General features: G+C 38.7%; 2 protein-coding genes across 2 annotated transcripts; one reads left to right on the forward strand and one right to left on the reverse strand.

The window, feature by feature from the left end:
• The first annotated feature begins 213 nt into the window (after positions 1-213).
• Positions 214-4,924, forward strand: wu:fc46h12 (uncharacterized protein LOC568958 homolog). Its single transcript, XM_061694342.1, has 5 exons — positions 214-342; positions 2,062-2,170; positions 2,769-2,879; positions 3,475-3,553; positions 4,627-4,924. Exons 1-5 carry the CDS (start codon positions 245-247, stop codon positions 4,716-4,718), a joined length of 489 nt encoding a protein of 162 aa, XP_061550326.1. The 5' UTR covers positions 214-244; the 3' UTR covers positions 4,719-4,924.
• A 621-nt stretch (positions 4,925-5,545) lies between these two features.
• Positions 5,546-14,709, reverse strand: LOC133411690 (Y+L amino acid transporter 2-like). Its single transcript, XM_061694341.1, has 10 exons — positions 14,481-14,709; positions 12,392-12,915; positions 10,374-10,499; positions 10,153-10,297; positions 9,283-9,406; positions 9,028-9,131; positions 8,580-8,676; positions 8,331-8,480; positions 6,803-6,986; positions 5,546-6,724 (listed from the first exon to the last, which is right to left on the reverse strand). The coding sequence occupies exons 2-10, from the start codon at positions 12,900-12,902 to the stop codon at positions 6,654-6,656; spliced, it is 1,512 nt and encodes a 503-aa protein (XP_061550325.1). The 5' UTR covers positions 12,903-12,915; positions 14,481-14,709; the 3' UTR covers positions 5,546-6,653.
• Between the last annotated feature and the right edge of the window lie 3,238 nt (positions 14,710-17,947).

Raw genomic sequence — 17,947 nt, forward strand, 5'->3', positions numbered from 1 at the left:
AAGCAGCATTGTAGATTGAAATATTTGTTTTATTTGCAACTTGCCTCTTTTAGAATGAGGATAGATGAGCTCTACGTTCCCATGTTCTGGCTTGAGTTAATTCATTTGGGATGGTTGTCTATTCCAATGTTCCACATGAACTGTGACTTGTCCTTTTAAGCCTTTGGATCACTTTGAGTGGACAGAAGGAGCTCATGCAGTGGTGCACACAGCAGATTTTGGTTTTCCTTGACCCGCTTGCATTATGTCCCTGAAATTCCTATTTACGGCATCGGTTGTCATTCTTGGAGCAACTCTGACCATTTCTCTGGCGAACGTCACAGCACAGTGCAAAATCAAGTGGTAAGAGAGTGTTTTCTTTATTTTTTTTATTTGTAATGTATTAACTTTGGGGCTTCGGGACCAGACAGAGACGTCATGCTGTGCATCTTTAGTTGTGTATCAGTCTGTAACTAATTATTTGTTTTTGCATCATGATTTAATGCAGAGAAAATCCAGGGTTTTCTTACTCCTGCTACCATGCCTAGAGGACGGCCAAAAGGCTGCGTGGTTTAAAATGAACAACTCAACCACCAACAATTAGCTACCTTTCTTTTGTACATGCAGCCATTATCTGACAGATTAGCAGTTCACAGACATGACACGCTTTAAGTGCTTGACTGGTTGTCTAACAAGGACATCGGGATGCGGTGGTCCACCATAACGCTCAGATCAGGGGGAGGGGTTTGCTTGGGCGACGGCTATGCTTGAAAAGAGCCTGGAAGTTTCAACCATCTACTGAGAGCTTTTCTCCTGAGTAGGAACTGGGAGGTGCTTTCAAAGCGCACTGTATTGTTTCAGTCATCACAAATTAAGCTTTTGAAATCGGTGGTGTATGAAATTGTTCGAGTTCGCATAGCTATCGCGATGTTGTACACATAGTCTGCTTTCAAATGAGAGATAATCAGCTTCCCTTTTGACTTTTGTGGGAGCAGAAAGGCATTATCAAAACAAGTTTCGGTCAACACCACATTCTGTGAGTTGATCATTATTTTTCACAAAATAATGGCTGAACAGTTAACAGGCCTCCCCTGCCTTTTTTTCTGCTGGGTCTGCAGGTTAGGCCCAACAGAAAATGTGAAGGGATTTGGGATTTTGTCAAAACACCAGACTGCCTATTCTCATGTACTGTAGGGCAATTGTAACTGTAAATAGTGACATGATTAGAAATATTATTTCTTCTGTAGTCCAGAGCCAAGTGGCCCAGTGCAAAACTGCCATTGACTTTTTAGTTTTAGTTTATATTCAATAGTGTTTTTATTTTTTAATTGTATTTATTTATTTACAGTATATTTCTTTTTTTTTATTTGAAGTGTTTTATTGTGGTACTCTTTTTATATTTTTCTTGATAGAATTATATTTATATGTATATGAATGGCATGTGTACATTATCTATACAGTGAAACAGTGTGAGTATTGTTATGTGCTCTGTGTATCAAACAGGTAGCCCTTGGAATTAATTAGTACCAAAGAAGTAGCTCTCAGTTTCATAAAGTTTGGTGGTCCAGGTATATTTTTGAAATGTATCTATGTACAGTTTAATTTTGATCCTGCGTGGCCGTGGACTAAATAAAATATCAAATACATTCAAACATATTTACCTAATTCTTGTTTTTGAAAATGACTAAAGATGTCTGTACTATAATCATGAAAATAATAATACGTTTTGACTAAATAATTTAAAGCCCCAAATTAATATGAGCCATGACGAGTGAATGTAAGCTTCTGATCAGAACTGTATGAAATGAATTCTGTATGTATTTTGAATCTGTATGACATGAACTCTTCCGCTGCCATGGAGGAAGAGAATTACGTGAGTGTTGGACAAGATTTTCCCTGCATTTTTATTCTCATATAGGACTTCCAAGAATGAGCAAATAAACCGTTTTGAGGGTGGAGTATTTTATTCATTGTTAGGTAACAAATACCACCTGATGTTTAGTTTTTGACTATTACAGTCAATGACAAATTATGTAAATTTACAGTAAAAAAAACAAAACGTTTCTGCTCTCTGGTCTGCAGGTTGTTTGGTATCCCGTGTGAAGATGTTTATGGAACATTGGTGAATCAGATCAAGGCCTGGAAGATCCAGCAAAGCTGCCTAGACGCAGGGGAGATATGCTCATATGAAGTCAGATCCTTTTTTTTTTTTTTTTTTTTATTTCCTACACTGACTTGACACTCATGTACACTCGCACAATCTTTTGAAAAGTGGACTACTTTCCAGATCAAGAAGTAACTAGGGGAGTGAGTAAGTGCCTTGCTCAAGAGCACTTAAGATCTGAAATTAGGGGATATGAGTTGTCAAAATCCATCTTACTAAAAAACACATTACCAAAATGTTTGTTGGTGTTTTACGGGGGGCTGGAACGGATTAATGCAATTTCCATTCATTTCAATGGAGAACGGTGATTTGGGATCACAGAACCAATTACCAACGTAAGTCAAGGCACTACTGTATCTTATGTGCTGCTTAAATGTCATTAGATTTTGAAGGTGTACCTAATATTGTGGCCAGTCAGGAGTTTGGCTTCTGCAAATAGAAAAAGAGAAATGGAAACATTTCGTTGACATCTCATTTGGGATCTGACCTGCTAAATGAAACCAATCAATCGTGCCACCATAAAGTTTTGCATGGCATGATCACACATGACTGCAAATATCTCCATTGTGGCATTAAAAATATGTAAAAATATTTCTTTGTGAATTTCTTTCAAAACTCCCCACAGCTTGTATCGACCACTCCGGACCTGATAACAGCCATACACACGTCTCCAAAAACCAAGAATGTCAATGACCTGCAGTTTCTTCTTGAGCAGTCCACCGTTTGCAAAGTGACCGTACGTTATTTCCGATTGTTTTCATCGCAAGTGTTTTTTTATTTTTATTTTTATTTTTATTTTATTTTTTTAAAAGTGAAGTGTAAATAATGTCATGCAATAACTGCTGGGATTATTGGCAAATTCTGACATATCTAAAAGGCCTTTACTTTGTATTTGTGTCATGAGACATGAGCATTATGTTTCCTTTTTTTTTAAACTTAGAAAAATGAAAGAGTTAAAAATAGTGTATGTTTTATTTTCACAAGCTTGAAAATATAATTTGCTGAAACCTTATATTTGGTTGTTTTTCTTGTTGCTAACAACACCAGAACAATTGGTCTCATTCATCAAAAGCTCTTGAAAACAAATATGACTTTTTAACTATTTTTTTTACAAGAGGACTTTTGTGAGTCACACCTGTCAAATGCAAACCTATACAACAGACTCCAAAACATGCCTAATTGGCAAGCATATTCACAATTTTGCAGCATAGGTATAACAAAGAATGCATAGAAACACATCCCCACGGGTCGTGTATGAAAAGTAAGATTTTTCCTTGTTAGTTATGCTTTATTCAATTGATTGCTGATTAAAATGCTTGTGTCATATACAGGGAGAAGGAATGTCTGAGGCCTCGAAACTTCCAGCAGAGAACAGTACCAACTTCTGCAGCCTCCAGAACCTAATAGACGGTCAGTGCGGTAGTAGACTGAATATGTGCACAGGGATCCACATTATTGCTTGTAAATAGAGTGGCAAAGGGCAGACAATATCCAACACATTTTTGTAAACATTTCGGAAACATAGCGTTTTAGCTTGGGAATTTTGAACTATTGGAGTGAACTGGCGGCACGCTGGCCGACTGGTTAGAGCGTCAGCCTCACAGTTCTGAGGACCCGGGTTCAATCCCCTGTCCCGCCTGTGTGGAGTTTGCATGTTCTCCCTGTGCCTGCGTTGGGTTTTCTCCGGGCACTCCGGTTTCCTCCCACATCCCAAAAACATGCATGAATTGGAGACTCTAAATTGTCCGTAGGCATGACTGTGAGTGCGAATGGTTGTTTGTTCCTATGTGCCCTGCGATTGGCTGGCAACCAGTTCAGGGTGTACCCCGCCTCCTGCCCGATGACAGCTGGGATAGGCTCCAGCACGCCCGCGACCCTAGTGAGGAGAAGCGGCTCAGAAAATGGATGGATGGAGTGAACTGTCAATTTGTGCTCATGTAAACAAATGGTATTATATAGAAATATGAACATTTTATTTGGTGGGCTATCTCTGCTAGCCTAAACACCGTCAGAAGCACTGGCCTACACTTTCAACCTAAATTATAATATTTATTTCATGAAATTGTCTTTATTTATTAGCAACAGTCTATTGTCTTCATTTCATTGTGTTTCTCTTGGCTGCGCTGCTTCCAGTACTGTATTAGATTTATTTATTATTATTTTTATTATTTGTCCAATCAGATTTTAGCCTTTACGTGTTGCCAAGTCAATCTAATCTCTCCGGGGCCTTCACAATCAGTAGTGCTGACTCATGTCACTTCAAATATATTAGCACCGTTTCTGTAACCAATCAGATTTCAAATTCACCTCACAAGGCCATAGCGCCGGCTCTCAGTGACATCAGCATTTTTCTGTATTATTATTATTAATTATCTATTAGTTGTTTTTTTTTATTTTTTTTTTTTGTTATGCTATTCGAAACATATTGATTCGCGAATTGCTCCAGATGATGTATATGACATCATGTATGTGTTTTCTTTCAGGAAGTGACCTGATTGAAGCTGAGGGATACAAACGCTTCACCAACAAATGGATCTGCGCTGACTTTGAGAATGCCAACTGCACCTTGTCATGAACAAAACATCTTAACATGAGAATTGGCGAGCTCGGAAAAGATCAGAAAGCTCTCATTGTTTTTTTTCTTTTCTTATTTCTAGCATTTAATTTTAGACTATCTGCAAAAAAATACTTTAAGTATGCAAGGTGAGAAAAAGTATTGCCTGGTTGTCATTTTAATGTAAATCATTAATGATGTTACACTACCATAAATATTTACTCTTACATAGTGCCTGTCCTATTTTTATTCGTGCTGTCAAATGGACTATACGTTGGTTTACAATAAATATGGGGCTGAAAACACAGAAGCGGCTACACTACAGAAAAAAAAAGAAAAAAAAGCTGGAGCTCTTTGTGATTGTTATGGACCTGGACGCTTTGGAGATCAGGTTACACTGTAACAAATTAGTATAAAAATACAGCACAATTCTGACAGGAACACAATATTTCCCATGAATATTTCATATTTTTATACAATACATTCTGGGTTACATTTACTGTTTGCCAGAAATATTACAGTTAGAAAGAAAATATTAGAAGACAATATCAACTCCGATTTCAATGTCTGTGACCTACAGTCTTGTAATGATAAGTGGACTCTTGGTCAACCCATGACTCCTTGTTTACTACTACTATGCATTCAGGGATATTCTCCCATGTGTGTAAGAGGTCAAAAATAAAAAAAAATATATACATTTTATTGAGTTGACCAAAGTGCCGCTGCTATTGGATATTACACGGTTTTAGCCATGATATTTATCCATCCATCCATTTTCTGAACCGAAAAAAACTGAAGGACAAAAAAAAAGGATGTACTATATTGGAGGAGGAAAATTTGAGGAGACATTAGAATCAATAACTTTAATGTGATAAAAGTAGCTCACTCTGAAACATTTGTTGTCTCTACTTATTCATAAAGTCTTGTTCATTGTGTAAAATCACAAAACACATCATTGTACAGTCTCTACAAATGACATAAACAATCCTATTATCCAAAAGTCCATGCATTGTAAAAAGCTCTTACAGTTCGGTTTTCAGTCAAACAAACAAGGTGGAATCTAGAATGAGGTTTTTTGAAAATCCTCATGGAAGATACTTAATGATCCCTGTGGACAATTACACTACTCCTCGAAAGTTGGGGATACTTGGCTTTCGGGTGAATTTCAAGATGAACCTAAAATGCACTATAACCTTTACAAGTGATCTTAATTTGCCCTTCCCCAAACTTTTGAATGGATGTGGATCAAATATCTGCCATGAATTTTGCCATTTAACTTCTTGTTAGAGAACAGCGAATCCTGCAAAAAATACTGAAACAGCAAACAGTTGGACCTCAAAAGCTTAGAGAAGGTCAAATTAAATTAGGCTATGGTGCATTTTAGGTTCATTACGAAAATTCACCCAGAACCCCAATACAGTGAACTCTCGGGTATCACGGTTCGGCATGTGCAAATAAGCGTCTTTGCGGATTTTGTGTCGGAACCTGTCTTTTCGTTATTTTTGTGCTCAGGGAAAAGCCATGTCAAAAATAAAAATATTTATTTGGCGCCATCTTATGGCATCTCGGTGCCAAGCACATATGCCAAAGTGAAAGGAGGAGCTTCATTGAGTCAGGCCATACCGTTGACTTTGCTACCCACTTTTGGCATCTAAATGCAATTCCAAACCTTCTTAGGTGGGTGTCACTAACTTGCAGATTTTCGCTATTCCTGGCAGGGCTCGATTCGTATCCCCTAACGTTTTTTGAGTAGTGTGTATTGCTTTTACGAGTCACAAGTTTCTTGCTCCCTCTGCTGTCATTTGATATCGCAGGCCTTTTTTTAAACTTGACCTGGTATGTGACACGTGTGTTCACGGACACGTGCGGGGTGTTGTTTTTCTGCTCGTGACGAGACAAAACGTCAGCTCCTTCATTTAAAAAGTGGGCGGCCTCAAGACGTTGTTTGTCCCGAGCTCACTGTCCTTTACCGCCTGTTTGCGTCAAGCAGCAGTAGAGCACCTTTTGAGTGTTTCTGGTAGCAAAGACTGTTCAAAGAGGAAGGGAAGAACCATTACACCTAGAAAGTGTGGCAAAAACTTGACATTTGAATCAGAGTGACTTACTGTTTAGCGTGCGCAAGAATTTGGGCCTCCTCTCCTCAGGTAGGTGGATGGCTATGTAATAAACAGGGATCCCTGAGAGGGCGATGCCAATACCTATGAGAGAGTTGATGGTGTCTCCGTACAGAGGGACAATGACTAAGAACAGGCTGCACAGGCAGTAGATGAATGGGAAGAACAAGGTCAGCTGTGGAGAGAAGAATCCACTCGTGATTTAATTTGAACAGTGGTGTGTTCAGGCAGAGTATCTGTGTACAGTATCTAGTACAAGGAGTTCTCAAACTTTTTAGGTCAACAGGACCCCCCACATAATCCTAACATAGCTACAATTGAATGGAGCATTTTACAGTGTAACTTTGTTCAGTGCGCTCCTGTACCTTCAATAGTGTATCGTAAAACTCGGAACTAATTAGATTTTCAATAGTGACTCCGTTCGTCTGATCAAGAACAATACCGAAAGGTGAAAGTGTGAGACCTCCTCTTTGAATCCTAGTATGCTGTTTTCTGCCTGACCAGTTGTCTGTTTCTTCCTGCATTATGTGTATTGGCCTGAACCATTTACAATAAAGGAGGAACGTATATTTATATATCCATCCATCCATTTTCTGAGCCGCTTCTCCTCACTAGGGTCGCGGGCGTGCTGGAGCCTATCCCAGCTGTCATCGGATGATGTTATATTATATTACAATGTAGCTTAACTTTACTATCACGAAATATGAGACTAAAAAGTCACAAACATGCTGTAAATATTTTCCATTTTGATCCAGATCTTTTACAGTGGATTGGGTGCAACCCTGAATAGCGAGAGTCGTTGAATAATTGAAGCTCCTTATAATTGCCATGAAAATTAAAAAAAAGAAAAAGTAAATAAAGAAATAATAATAATAATAATTCCCCCCAGATATGACAGCGAATAAGTTTATGTTTCACAAATAACGGGGATAGGTTCCCCCCAAGAAATCTGCGAATGTCACCCCATGGCTATGTGGGAGTCTACTGCAATAATTCCAACTCTTGACACTAATATGTAAACGACACAATAATCTAATCTAAGGCAGTTATTCTCAAAGTGTGGTACATGTACCACTAGTGGTATGTGGGTGCCCTCTAGCGGACCAGGAATGAATCACTGCCTCTGTACAGTTCAGTTATTTTTAACTTTTTAGTACACTACAGTAGCATTTTATCTTTAAGTACTGTTTGTTTAAAAAAAAAAAAAAAAAACATACTTAGGTACAATTTTTACTCAACTTTTATGTGCAGTAGATTTTACTGAAACATTATTTTAGTGTTACCGTTTAAACTATGCATACTTACAGTGACTTGCAGTATATGCTTAAGTATTTTTTAAGTTGGTACAGTAGTTAGTGTAAAAAGTTTGAGAACCACTGATTTAAGGGATTTGGCAGGTTTAAGTGAACTCTTTGGCATGTTCCACAGCTATTAAACCATGCAGATATTTCAGAATATTGTGCGCAAGTATTTATAAGTATAGTACTTTCCATAAGAAAAGCATAAGCAAACAGGACACCTTCACAGGTCTGGGTCTGTCTGGCTGGGTGAAGCGCAGATAAATGAGGCCGGCCACAGATAGGCCCACATAGAGCCAGTAGCTGAAACTAAAATAGCTGATAAGCTGGAACACATCCTCCACGCATAGAAAAATGAGGCCCATCAAGCCCTGCAATGATACAAAAAAACAAAAACATGTTTTCACAGGCATTTTTTTCAACGGATTGAGTAAGATGTTCAGCTCAAGTTCAAGTTGGGAGGTCCTCACATTGAACAGGAGTGCAGGGATGGGTGTGTAGCGATCCAGATGGATCAGACTGAGGGTGTCAGGGAGATGACCCTCTCGAGCACCCACAAAGAACAACCTGCACCGAAATCATATTTATGAGTTATTCTCCAGGTTTGTTTCAGAGTTGACAAAAGCACTCACTCTGTGTGCTTAAGTGGAAGTGGAGCTACTTGTGGATAAAAAGACAAAAGTAGAAAGTAGACGTACTGAATCAACTCCTTTACTGCTGACGTTGAACAAAAGTAACAGATCTATTTTGACAAGGTAATGAGCAGAAATAACAGATAGCTGTTTTCAAATGAAGGGAGTACAAGTAAAGAATTGTCAGAAAAATAAATACAGGAACAAAAAGTTACCTGAAAAATCTCCTTAAATGTAGCAAGTAAGTATTTGAACTTTGCTACTTCCTACGGTGTTTGATGATTACCTTGAAGCAGCAATGATGGAAGCGTTGAGTCCTCCGTAGCAGGACATGGCCACTGACACGGGGATGATCCATTTGAAGGGTCCCAGAACTTCATTTCCAAAAGTCTGTGCAATCAGATTTTGCACACACAATTCCGAATAAAAGCAATTCATTGACCTCAGATTTCATATCCAAAGGGGAAAATACATGTCAAATCAAAGCATTCCCTGAAGAACAGGACTATATTCAGCAGCAGAGCGACTGTTGACGTCTCACCACAGCGACGGCATCACTGGCCAGCAGAGAGGGCATGTCCAGAACCACGTAGTAGGCCACGTTGGTCAACAGGTAAATGATTGTCACGATTGGCATGGAGATGGCGATGGCCAGGGGTAGATTCCTGCCAAAAGGACAACAATAGATAGATCCATTCTTTTAAAAAAATGGATGTGCCAGGATATCAGATATATAGATTTTATAGGACTAATTTTTGTTTTTGTTTCCACTCAACTTAGCTAATGTTAAATGCAACCCATACACTGTATTTAGTTATGAATGTATGAAGAGCACAATGATCGACTAATTGATTGATTGATTGAATTATATAAATCACGTGATTATTTGGAGCAGAGGTTAGGGAGGGGTTGCTTGTGCCCCAAGCGCCAGAGTCAGTCAGTAGTTGGGCGCCCGTCAGCCCTTCTGATTTAGAGTAATTTAGAGTATTGTTTTTATCTGACAACAATCGCTAGCTAGCTAGCTAGCTTATACTTTGCAGTTCAATAGTGTGTCATCTGCCTACGATGCCACAGACTACCTCCAAAATGATGCAGAACACGCCTTTCGATTTTCGATTCTCAACGCCGCTTAGCCTGGTTAGGGTCATGGGGCGCTGGAGCCTATCCCAGCTAGCTTCAGGCGAAAGGCGGACTACACCCTGAACTGGTCGCCAGTCAGTCGCAGGGCACATATAGACAAGGACAACCATTCGCAGTCACATTCACACCGTCACTGAATGGGAACTGAACCCACGCTGCCCGCACCAAAGTCAGGCGAGTGTACCACTACACCATCAGTGACCTAGAACATGCCTTTTGGATTAATTAAATTTGATTGTATTTAATTTTCTAAGTACATTAATCATTTTACCGCTCTGGATCCTGAATCTCCTCCGTGACAAAGTTAAGCGTGTCCCAGCCAGAGTAGGAGAACAGAGCTGAGTAAAGGGCCAAAGCGATGGCTCCAGGATCTGTGGAGGAACCCTCAAATGGACTTTCAAAGTTCTTTGTCTCTCCTAGACAAAGACAAGTTTAGTAAGTGAAAGCCACTTTGCTCAACTTAATTTAGTTTGTTGATTCAAAGCAACTTACCGGCAGACAATTTCAGGATCCCTACCATTATGATGAGGAGGAGGGCTGAGAGTTTAGTATAAGTTGAAATGTCTTGGACCAAAGTCCCCCATTTCACGCAGGCGCAGTTGATGAAGATGAGCATGCCTGGAGAAGACAGAGGAGAGAGAGGGAGGCAATGAAGCCACTGAAAGCCAAGGTACCAAATGCCAGGCACCCCACTGAGTTTGTTACATTGTTAGTGTGAAATCATTCATTGAAAGGCTTGCATCATATTGCCACATCGAAGTTGGGATCACATGGATCGTGATGACCTCACTAGACATGCATTCCGTCTGTGGTTAATCCTACTCGCGTTACTGAATGAATTTCATTTGCTGTCCCCCACCCCATCCAAATAAGTAAATAATGAACATACTGCTAAATTAATACTTCTATGACAGTGACAAACCAAACTTGAGCCTTAAGATCTTTGTAAAAGCTATTTTCTAAATAAATACAGCTTTAATACAGGTGCATAGGTCTCAAAGAATGTGCCAAGAAGTGTACCAACCGATTGTAGTGGCAATTAAGTGAGTATTGTCATAGAGAAGCGACATAAGACTTCAGAACGACATAAAAAGAGTGTAACCCTGGGACCTTGTTTGATTTTATTACACTTAACAGCGTGTATGTTTAATGTTTTGTTTATTGCAGTTTTTGTTAACTAACATAAGTTCTTGTCATTAGTGTAAATTAATCAGTTTAATTTTTTTGTACCCTTCAAATTCCGGTTTGTTTGAATTTATGAGCAGGTTGTAAAACAAACTCAAAATGATGTTTCTATATTCTCAGTAACACTTTTTTTTCTTACATTACAGTCTTTCTACAGTCCGCAGATGGCGCTTCTACCTCTTGTATGCAATGTAATTTTTGTCCATGGTAAGCAGAGCAAATACTCAACAGCTTAAAATCAAAACAGCATCATTCAGTTGCTCCATCGGCATTCAGTGTGCACTCCAAACGCCTCTTTTGGAAACTATGAATATTGAATGAAATTGCTTCCCTGTGCAAAAAATAAATAAAAAGCTAAATTAGAAATTAAAATTTTAAAAAGGGAGTCCCTCAAGCTGTTTATTGCCATTCCCAGTTTATTGCTATTACCAGTTGAAGAACTACACGTTGTGTATTTAACTGACCCACATAACTTAAAGTTTGCTGACTTAATGCTAACACTCAAAGCAAAACGCCATAGACAGGCTTACAAAACTAGCATTGCTGTTGTGATGTTATAACCTTTTAATCGAATGATATTTGAACACAAATGGTGCAGCAACACAAGATGATGGGCAATGTAACAATACTCACCGGCATATATTCTTTATCGTCTGTGAATGATCACTAATATTACTACAGCTTACTGAGTTTAGACGAGGCCGGGTTCTTTGTGTTTTTATTATGCAATTACCTAAGGCATAATGTCCATGTGCATTGGAGCATAAAATCATGATGGACAAACTGTTTCATTATTTACATTCTATTCAAATACATTATTACTGTATTTTTTTAATGAAGTACAATTTACAAAAACGTTACAAAACTTTTTGTTGCCGTTTTTGTTTTTTTGGGAGCTGGAACAGATTAATGACATTTCCATTCATTTGAATGGGGAAGGATGATTTGCAATGCAAGTGTTTCAAGTTACATGCGTGTTTGCAGAACAAATTAAACTGATATGTCAAGGCATCACTGTAGTTTCAATTGGACTAAAGTGGCCACGAGAAAGTCAAAAGCTACAATCAGATGTAAACAGTATATAATTTACAAGGCATATTGAACAGGTTAGTGGTACCTTATTGGGGATGTGTTCTGTGTTGTTTCAGTAGTAATTCTGCCTTAACGCAGCTGAAATGGTTACAAAAAAAAAAGGAAGTGAGGTGGAAACAAATGGTCAGCAGACAGCCCAGAGAGTTAGTGTTGTTATTCTTGCAAACACACTGTAATGAGATGAGCGGTGTGTGGAGTAATAAAAAAATATGGGAAACAAAATCAACACTTACAGAGGCAGGCTGCTGCTATGAGGCGTACAGCATTGTGTGGAGGGCCGCAGGTGGGGTAGTAAGCCTCCACCAGGTAGTTAGCGAAGGTCAACGAAATGACGGCCTGGCTGGCCGGCTCCATCAGAAAGATGGACGTCCACAGGCGGATGAAGGCCAGAAAGCCCCCGAACGACTCCAGGATGTAGGCGTAACTGGCTCCAGACTTGGCGATGGTGGTGCCCAGCTCGACATAGCACAAGGCCCCGAACACCGAGAAGATGCCCCCGAGAGCCCAGATGAGCAAGGAGAGGCCGAAAGAAGTGCTGTGCATAAGGACTCCCTTCGGGGAGACGAAGATCCCAGAGCCGATCATGTTGCCCACGATGAGACAGATGCCATTAATGAGGGAGATTTCTCTCTTCATCTGCACTGTGTCGTCTTTTGAAGCCTTTAAGTCCTCGTCGGATGGAACTCGGCCTCTCGAGCAGATCGTCTGGGATATGGCCCCCATCTTCTCTCTTATATTGCCCATTATTCAGGCGGTGCTGAGGATGGTATCACAGAGCAGAATTGAATTGAGGAAATGTCATCTTTAGACTCCCACTAGCCACAATATTAGGGATACTTATAATAGGGGTTGTCAAACATTTTGGGTCAGGGGTTCATTATTTTTCCAAGTACACCACACTGAGAATACAAATGCTGAGTAAACATAAGTACCAAGCAACACCTTAGATGCCATAGAGATTAAAAAGTTGCCTGGTTTGAGGGGAAAAAAATGTTACAACAACAAATTTAGAGAAAAGGTTGTAATGTTCTGAGAATAGTCATATTTTTCAAGAAAAAAAATCTCAATATTTTGTCAAAGTCGTAATTTTACAAGAACAAAGTCGTTGCATTTGTCCATGACAAAGTCGTAATATTATGATAGTAAAGTCAAAGTTTCGTGAGGGAGGTATGTCATATTTTTAGATGAATTAAAAAAAAAAAAAAACGTTGTTCTTTTAATATTAAGACTTTTCTTCTGGAAAAAATACTTTATTTTCAGGGGGAACAAACCCCATATATGCTCCAAAAAATATTTTGCTCTTGGAAAAAGGGGCCTTTTTTTCCCCTTGTAATAATACACATTTGTTAAAAAAATAATACTTTTTCCCCCCATATGTAAATAGTTATGCACTAAGTCATATTTTAACTATATAATTTCAAAAATACTATTTTATTCTTATAATCCATCCATCCGTTTTCAACTCCGCCTATCCTGGATAGGGTCGCAGGGCGCTGGAGCCTATCCCAGCTGACTTCGGGCAAAAGGCCGGCTACACCCTGAACTGGTTGCCAGTCAGTCGCCGGGCACGTACACACAGACAACCATTCACACTCACATTTGCACTGTCACTGAGTGGGAACTGAACCCACGCTGCCTGCACCAAAGGCAAGCAAGTGTACCAGTGACCTATTCTTATAATATTACACCTTTTATTGTGGAAACGACACCTTAATTCTGGGAAATGGACTACATTCTCGAAAACATTTTGCGTTTTTCATTCTAAAGAACAAATAGGACTTTATTCCTGTAATCATACTCCTTTTGTTCTGAACAACTGTTTTCCCCTTTGCAAGTAGTTATAGAAGAGAGTGTCATATTTCGTACCCTAGAAGTAGTAAAAGGTGCCCTCGAAGTAGTAAAAAGTGCCCCCCGAAAGTACTGTGCCTCCCCACGTGTGATGTGCCCCTTTGCTCGGGCACAACACCCTGGTTCAGGACTAGAATTTTTTTTTATCTGCACCCCCGTCAACAATTGTGTTTTGGGTGGTAAAAAGTGCCCCCAAAGTACTGCGCCCCCACCCCCTCTAAAATGTTTCCGCTGCCCCTGGTTAAATTAATACTTTTATCACAGTGAAGTTCAACTCCATGCTGACTAACCACCAAAACTCTTATTTTCATGAACGGCGTGATAAAATAAAAAGGTCATGCAAGCTATCACATTTCTACTTGGGATCACCAACAGGCACAGTTATCTCTGTGGTCAAGTCAATGAGTGTAGACATGAAGCAAACAAGCTATTGAAACAAATAAAATGTTGAAGAAGACAACAGGAGTGACTTACATTATTGTTCAGATCAACTGCTGTTTGGTTTTTTTTTGTTTTTTTTTTGTTCCTCTGGTTTACTAATCTCTTGCTCACGGGCCAATGGAGCTCCTCAGAACAAGGCCGTAAAACATTCGTAAACTCGCATGTGAGCAGTACACAACAAGACAGCCGGTGAGGCAATCTGTACGGTTTAGTTCAGCTACATCTCACATGTGTTTTTCCCAGCTCCATGCAAAATGACGTTCTCCTGTTCCCCTGTGTGCTATTTTCAGTCACAGGGCAAACCCAGATGGGGTCTGCCCAACCCCCCTACCACCCCCCTCCCCCATCTGCAGCCCACCCCCATAGAACAGGACACTACTGGGTCAAAACTCAACAAAGTCAACTCAACTCATACGAACACTTAAAGAACATGTATGGTAACATAATATCTCATCAGGTGTGGACTGTACAGTAGGTCTATACTCATACAGAAAGTTTCTATATATAGCGCTCTGATGGTGATTGGTTCCTCATACTGTACTGCACTTAAATTTAGAAGTGAAGTTTAGAAGGCCCGTCCGCCGGGTGGGAGGAGCATACATACATCCCTGTATGAAGTCATTTTTGAAAGAACAATTTTACAGGATAATTACGGGATTAAAGTCCTGTTTTTCAATAACAAAAGGCATATTTTTTGAGACTATAGTCCTATTTTCTTAGAAAATAAAGGCATCTTTAAAAAAAGGGATGATATTTTGAGAAAAGAAATGTCCTACTAGTATGCCAAGGTTGTCCAGCGAGTGAGGACAAAGAGTGTACTTGTACATGGACTTTAAGCTGATATAAAGTATATTGAATAAATGCTCAAAAGGTTAGCCGTTTGAGCATTTATTCAATATCCTTGACATTCAGCTTAAGGGCCATGTACTAGTTTGCTCTTTGTCCTCACTAGTAGCACAACTTTGGAAAACTAGTAGGACAACCACCTATTACTATTGAGTCAAAACTGTGCACCAGTTGATGACTGCATGCTACTATTAAAAGTGACATAAAAAAAATTCTACTAGTTAATATCTAATGCTTCACAAGTATTAGTAGTGTGCAGATGTCAACTACTGCAGTTTTGTACTACATGTACTTGTCCTATTAGTACACCAAAGTTTTTATACTCCATGCTCTTTGTCTTCATTAGTGTCAATTCAGTGTACTAGTCAAATGATTGTCTAATTAGTAAAGTTTTTTTCCACTACTGTATCACATTTCTGCATACAATAGGACAACCATGTTAGTAGTAGTGCAAAACTACAAGTGGACATTTCAGTACTACTATTGGGCTCCTGGAGACTACTAGTGTGTGACACATGCCGACTAGTTGGGCCTGGTAGTGTTACTAGTGCAGCACAAGTTTACTAGTAAGGTGTGTTTGCGTACGAGTGAGCCAATGTGACACTAGTAGTGAAAAAAAATGTTACCAGTTAAGACAGTCTTTCTACTAGTTTGCGGCATTGTCTTAGTATTGAGCACAAAGAGCATACTAGTACACGGACCATAAGCTGGATATCAAATAAATGCTTAAAGGGCTTTCCATCGTCGCTGTAGTCACAACGTGAATATACACAGCTACACGTGATGATGCTATAACTCTACTCCACCAGTCGACTGTTCACCGCCTCTTAACAGCTCGGCAGCATCATGAATGGGAAATATTGGAAAAGCAAGAAGTGAATTAAGAGAGCTAAAAAAGAATAGTGGGACAAAAAGGAAATACATCACTTCTCCTACAGTCCGTCATGCTTGACTCTAGTCTAAACTATGCAGTTCCTAAATTGACTGTACTAAATATGTGTGCTTCCATGAAAGACATGAAACACCACAGCTGTGCCATGTACAAACCATTAACATAATACATTCACCCACATCCATAATGAGCATAAAATACAGTTTAATAACTGTAATATTGTTGAAGTGATGAACCAATAAAATAATTACCTAAACATTTCAAATGACAATTTAATTGCGTTTAAACCTCATCTTTTCAGTATGTTCCCTGCACCTTAAAAGTGCTTTGATATCGATAAATCACTAATAATTACCAGAGTACTGAGAATGTTTACATTCCACAAATGAGGCTACAAATACAAAATCCATGTGGCTGAGGAAAAAAAAAAAACATCTTAAAATTACAATTATAAAATATACTAAATTGAGACTGTGACGTGTAGCCTCAGAATAAAGAAACAATAAATACTGTAAATCACTTAAACGTTTGAAAATAAAAGCACAAATTTGGTTCTTTAGATCAGTGGTTCTCAAACTGGGGCCCCTATAGCTCCGCTGGTCCACGAAATAATGTGCAATAAATAGTCATATCATTGAAAGAAAAAAATGCATCGCTGCATAAATAATGTTTTTTTTGGTGAACACAACTGGTACAAAGTCTCATTTTTTTCCAGAGAGAGCACCTATATTTTTAAAAACATAGTCCTTAAAAAAAAAAAAAAAAATAGAAAAGGCATATTTTCCAAAATAAAAGGTGTATTACTATAATAAAGTTGGATTTTTGAAATTCACTTTTGAAAATATGAATTTTATTTTTTTTTTTATTTCAAATTATTATGACTCTTTTTTTGGAAAGATACAACTTTATTTTTGTAAGATTATTACTTTTTTTCATCCTGACAAAATACACCTGTTTTTGTAAAGGTAACTGTTTTTCTTGGGAAAATACGACTTTATTCGCAAAACATAACATCTTTTTTCCCTCTAAAAATATTAATTGTAACACTTCTCAAAAATAGACAACTTTTTAATTCTTATGGTTTGGAAAATTCTCTCCCCTGTAAGGGATTCCTCGACCCTAAACGTTTGAGAACCGCTGACCTACAGGACACGAAATACAATTAATTTGCGCAATCATGTCTGTTTTGCTAGCAGGAATTAAAGTGGCTAAAGCCGTCTGAAAAGTCACTAAAACTATCATGCTACGATCAATAAATATTGAGTTGACTTTGAAATTGTTTGAGTTCCTCTCTATTAAACAGGCGAATATTTAGGTTGAAATTAAAATAAAATTAAAAAAAACCAACAAAACAAAGTCTACACACCTCTGTTCCTTTGCTAGCTTTATGTGATATACAAATAAGACAAAGCCAACTAATTTTTACTTCCATTATGTGACCAATAACCTGTGCAAATCAGTTACTAGAACACCTGAACCTCATTTGGAGTTAATCAGAGGCACTTCAAAATGGTGGCAGAGTGTGTTGACCCCATTTAACATCAGTTTGAATGTGTTTGGTTAATTCTGAACACAGCCACATCCGTGATATACCGGTAATAGGATGTGCACACTTGTGTAAAAACACAAATTTGAGCAGGGGTGTGTAGACTTTTTATATCCACTGTAGTTATGTTCAATTGGTGCTAGAATTAGAGGGAACCCTTGGAACCAAACAGTTTGAGAACCCACGCTTTAGATAATACAAAAGCAGAAGGCTGTG

The sequence above is a fragment of the Phycodurus eques genome, chromosome 13 (genome assembly GCF_024500275.1).
Source record: "Phycodurus eques isolate BA_2022a chromosome 13, UOR_Pequ_1.1, whole genome shotgun sequence".
Taxonomy (NCBI): Eukaryota; Metazoa; Chordata; class Actinopteri; order Syngnathiformes; family Syngnathidae; genus Phycodurus; species Phycodurus eques.